This window comes from Propithecus coquereli, unplaced genomic scaffold (genome assembly GCF_000956105.1).
Source record: "Propithecus coquereli isolate 6110/MARCELLA unplaced genomic scaffold, Pcoq_1.0 Scaffold76, whole genome shotgun sequence".
Classification (NCBI taxonomy): domain Eukaryota; kingdom Metazoa; phylum Chordata; class Mammalia; order Primates; family Indriidae; genus Propithecus; species Propithecus coquereli.
The window spans coordinates 7533617-7538334 of NW_012153729.1; the positions used below are offsets into that span (position 1 = coordinate 7533617).

Here is a 4718-nt window from a genome sequence, read left to right on the forward strand (position 1 = left end):
TGTTGCAAGCTGCCTACTGACCCAACACAGCATTTCCCCCTGGCTATACTTCTAGGCTGGGAGCACTAGTTTACAGAAGCTCCATCTGGGCTCTGAAATAAGCTACATGGAATTGAAGAATGGTGGGTTCAGACAGAAAAGGCTTCTATTTCCCAGGACTTACCTGGAGTTTCGATACTTCCTTCCTGATTAGGAAGCTGACTTGGTCCCGGTCATTCCTAGAGTAATAGAGACGGCACCAGGAAGGCTTTCCATCCCTGCCAGCCCGGCCAGACTCCTGGTAGTATCCAGCCATGGACTTGGCAATATTCCAGTGGGCAACAAACCTGTAGGATCAGAAGGGACAAGCAGCATGAGATGTGCAGGAAGCACTAAGTGCCCCTGGCAGGAGTAATCCTGAGTTAGGAGAGCAGAGCTGTCTGCACAGAGACTAGGAGTGGGGAGGCCACCAGGTAGGAAGGCACAGGAAGAGCCCAGAGTAAGCATGGCTAAGACACCTGTGGCCCATCAGCAGGTCTTCCTGACAGGAGCAGCCTAGCTTAGAGGCTACAGCTGGAGTTAAGGGGCAACTGTAGCACATATGGGGAACCAAAAAAAAAAAAAAATCAGCTAGATCAACCAGGGCCCGGTGGAAAAAATACTGGACCTAAAGAAACAAGATTAGGCTCTGCCACTTAGGAGCTACACAACCTTGAATAAGTCCTTTATAACTTCTTTGAAGAGGGAAAGGGATAATATTTATTAAATACCTACTATGAGCCAGTTTATATATTTGTCTCATTTTTTTTCTTTTTTTTTTCTGAGACAGAGTCTCACTGTGTTGCCCAGGCTACAGTGCCGCAGCGTCATCCTAGCTCACAGCAACCTCAAACTCCTGGGCTCAAGCAATCCTTCTGCCTCGGCCTCCCGAGTAGCTGGGACTACAGGCACGCACCACCATGCCCGGCTAATTTTTTTTTTCTATATATTTTTAGTTGTCCGATTAATTTCTTTCTAATTTTAGTAGAGACGGGGTCTCGCTCTTGCTCAGGCTGGTTTCGAACTCCTGAGCTCAAACAATCCGCCCGCCTTGGCCTCCCAGAGTGCTAGGATTACAGGCCTGAGCCACCGTGCCCGGCCTATTTGTCTCATTTAATTGTTACATTCACCATCATTTGAGGTAGCCCATTTTACAGAAGATGAACTTGAGGCTCTAAGAGGTAAATTTGTACAAGGTCACAGAGTGAGGGGACAGTAGAGCTAGGATTTGAGCCTTAGGGGTGTCTCACTTCAAAGCTGGCTCCTAACAAGACACTTCAGACCTAGGGTTCAATCTCTAATTCCAAAGTTTGTGTTCTTCAAATGTAATACACTAATTCCTACCCTAACTCAGGGTCACTGTGAGGCTCAACGAGACCATGCATAAAAAAGTGCTCCATAAATCCTACAAGGCATTATTGTTTAGTGTTAATCAGAGTAAAGGACTTCAGGCTGTAGCCCAAAAAGCCTCTTGAAAGTCAGGCCATGGCTAGAGGTAAAAGACTCCCCAGCAATTGCTAGTGTGGGGCTAGAGGCTGGGATGCACCCCAACTCTTTTAGACTGGCAATAAGCAGTAAACATTAGAGCTTTGTCTTTGATTTCCCACAGAGAGCAGCTTAAAATACAGTCATGTCTCACTTAATGACAGAGTACATTTTGAGAAATTTGTCGTTAGATGATTTCATCATTGGGCAAACATCACGGAGTGTACTTACACAAACCTAGATAGCGCAGCCTACTGCACACCTAGGCTGTATGGTATAGCCTCTTGCTCCTAGGCTACAAACTTGTACAGCATGTTACGGTACTGAATACTGTAGCCAACTGTAACACAAATCAGTAAGTGTTAGAAATTTCTCAGCTCCTTTATAATCTTATGGGACCCCTTTGTACACATCACCAGTTGTTGACTGAAACATCAACATGTGGAGCACCACTACAGTTTCTTCATTCTAGCCCCCTCGCAGGAGTCACCCGCTACGATGTGAGTGAAGCAGCTTCATTAGTGGACAAGCCCAACGAATTGTATGCTGTTCCCTTTCCTGGGGGATGGCAGAATTGTGCTGCACAGTCACCTGGGAGCAGGCTACACAGAACTGTCAGCATTCAGGCTATGTGCTAAGGACTCTCTCCTGGAGCCTCCTTCCCCTCTGGCCCTAGGAGCACAGTGACCTGGTCCTCTGAGCAGAGCACTAGAAAGCCCATCCTGAGGCAGGCCCAGATCAGGAAGGTAAGGCAAGAACCAAAGCTCACCTGACGTTGGCTTTATCCACTCCCATCCCAAAACTGATGGTTGCAACAATTACGGGGACCTTCTCCTCCATCCACTCGTTCTGCACCAGTGTTCTTTCAGAAGCCTTTAGCCCTATAGAGGAGGGGAAGATGGGGAAGGGAACTCGCATTTCCCTTGGATTTACCTTGGGGTCTATTTTGGGTTTGACACTATGCTGGGCACTTCACCTTGAATCCATCACTTCCCAGCTGCATGACCTTGGGCCAGACACTTAACCTCACTGAGCCTCAGCTGATAGACATAAAGACCCTAGCCCATGAGGGGCACAGAGCATTCAATAAACATTAGGCCATGATTCAAACCCAAGTCTGTTGGCTTCCAAAGCCTGTGCTCCTTCTGTTAACACCAACACCTGGGCTTATAGAAACTCATCACCTGCTGCTGGGTGGGCACGGAGTGAGCAAGAAGAATTCAGGAGTCACAAGTCTCATTTTAGACCTCATTCATGTCTAGACTCTTTTTAGGGGATTTAAGTGAATCACTTAAGCTCTGCCTGATTATCTGCAAAAAAGATAGTGGCCCACCTGATTGTCAGGATCTATAAGGAACAACAGACCAGTTAAGAGGCCTGTGAGGATGAAGAGGCCCACGTGGCCTGGGCGCCCCTTACCTGCGTGGTAAGCCTTGGCGTTCACACCCCTGCAACTGAGCTCTATGGCCAGCTGTTCACAAGCCTCTCTAGTCCTGCAGTAGATAATTCCGCAGCCGGACAACAGCTGAATGGGGAGATGCAGGAAGAAAATAAGCATGGGAAGAACAATTGGTCTGCTGTAGTGTGACCTGCTTCAAAAGTAGCTCTCTGCTCTTTCCCTCTTCAGCCTCACAGTCTCCTCTGAGGCAGGACACCCAGCAGGGCTCTGCCACTTTATAAGAAGCAGGACCAACGCTGCTCAAAACCCAACCTGGTTAACTCCTCTGCCTCCTTTCCGCAAACCTCGTGTGGGTCTGCAAAGCCCTCATCCAGAGGGGCTGGCTACCTGCCTTCTACAGAAGGATCCAGGACCAGGGAACGTCATTAAGGGGGACAATGCCAAGAAGTTAAAGGGGTAACTCTCCTTTTTCACAAGTTTTACAAAGCTGGGCTAAGGAATAGAAAAAGCAAAGGTCTTAGAAGACCAAGTGCCATCTCTATGCTGCAGACAGCACCCCACAGCTCTAGGTGCTGCTTGGCTCCCACCCCAGTGCCTCACCCCTTTATCAGTCTTCTGTCCAAGAGCCTTAAGGCAGAAGTCCCTCAGGTTCCCGTAGAGGTCAGAAATCAGCTCCTTGAACTGCACGTCATAGAAGAGGTTGGCCCGGAAGCAGGGAGTCTTGAATGTGGCAACTGGTTGCTTCAGGTGCAGAGCAGTAAACACATCCTCTTGTACCTGCGGGGTGGCTGTGGCAGTCAAAGCCACACATGGGGTATGTCTCAGGCGGGAGCGCAGGGCACCCAGACGCAAGTAGTCAGGACGGAAGTCATGTCCCCACTGCGAAACACAATGAGCTTCATCCACCACCAAATAAGAGAGCAGGTGGCGGGATACTAGGGAGTTCAGGGTGGGTTGGAAGGAGGCTGATGCTGCCATCTCCGGGGTAATGTACAGAAGCCTGGTCTGGGGTTTTTTTTGCTCCAGGTCAGAGAGCAGCTCCTTCCTCTCCTGTGCTGAGAGCTTCGAGTTCAGGGAACTCACTTGTACCTTCAGGGCCAGCAAGTGGTCCACTTGGTCCTGAGGGTAGAAGGGATAAAGCCACAGAGAGGAGTATAATTGGCCCTCAGGACTCAGGTAAATGTGATTGCAATTCCCTGGGGGATTTCCCATCATAAAATGTCATCCTCCTACACTCCAGTATGTCTTCTCTTTGCACAGAAATACAGGCTGAGTAGCCCTTATCCAAACTGCTTAGGGCCAAAAGTGTTTTGGATTTCAGATATTTCTGGGTTCTGGAAAATTACATACACATAATGAGGATTCCTGGCGATGAGACCCAAGTCTAAACATGAAATTCGTTTATGTTTCACATACACCTTATACACGTAGCCTGAAGGTAATGTTATATAATTTTTTCACATACTTCAGGTCTTGAAAGTTTAATTTTACATAATCTTTTTAGTAATTTTGTACGTGAAAAAAGTTTTGTCTCTGTTTTGACTGGACTCATCTTACATGAGGTCAAGTATAGAATTTCCCACTATGGTGTCATGTTAGCACTCAAAAAGTTTCAGATTTCAGATGTTCAGATTAGGGATGCTCAACCTGTACAGAAGTTAAAGTGTTTCAGTACAGGCTCTGGAGTCAGATAGACCTGGATTTAATCCTGGCTCACTTAATTGCCACATGCTCTCTGACTGTTTCTTAACCTTTAAGACTCAGTTTTCTTCCTTTCTCTTTCTCTCTCCCTTTCCTATGAAAATAGTAACTATCT

General features: G+C 47.5%; 1 protein-coding gene across 1 annotated transcript in view; it reads right to left on the reverse strand.

Annotated features, from left to right (window-relative positions):
• RECQL5 (RecQ protein-like 5) overlaps window positions 1-4718 on the reverse strand; it is a 38401-nt gene that overhangs the window by 26609 nt on the left and 7074 nt on the right. Inside the window, exons 3-6 of the mRNA XM_012662324.1 lie at window positions 3503-4021; window positions 2923-3028; window positions 2273-2384; window positions 164-326 (exon numbers count right to left, since the gene is read on the reverse strand). Of these exons, the coding sequence (XP_012517778.1) occupies window positions 164-326; window positions 2273-2384; window positions 2923-3028; window positions 3503-4021 (900 nt within the window). The remainder of the gene's footprint in view (window positions 1-163; window positions 327-2272; window positions 2385-2922; window positions 3029-3502; window positions 4022-4718) is intronic.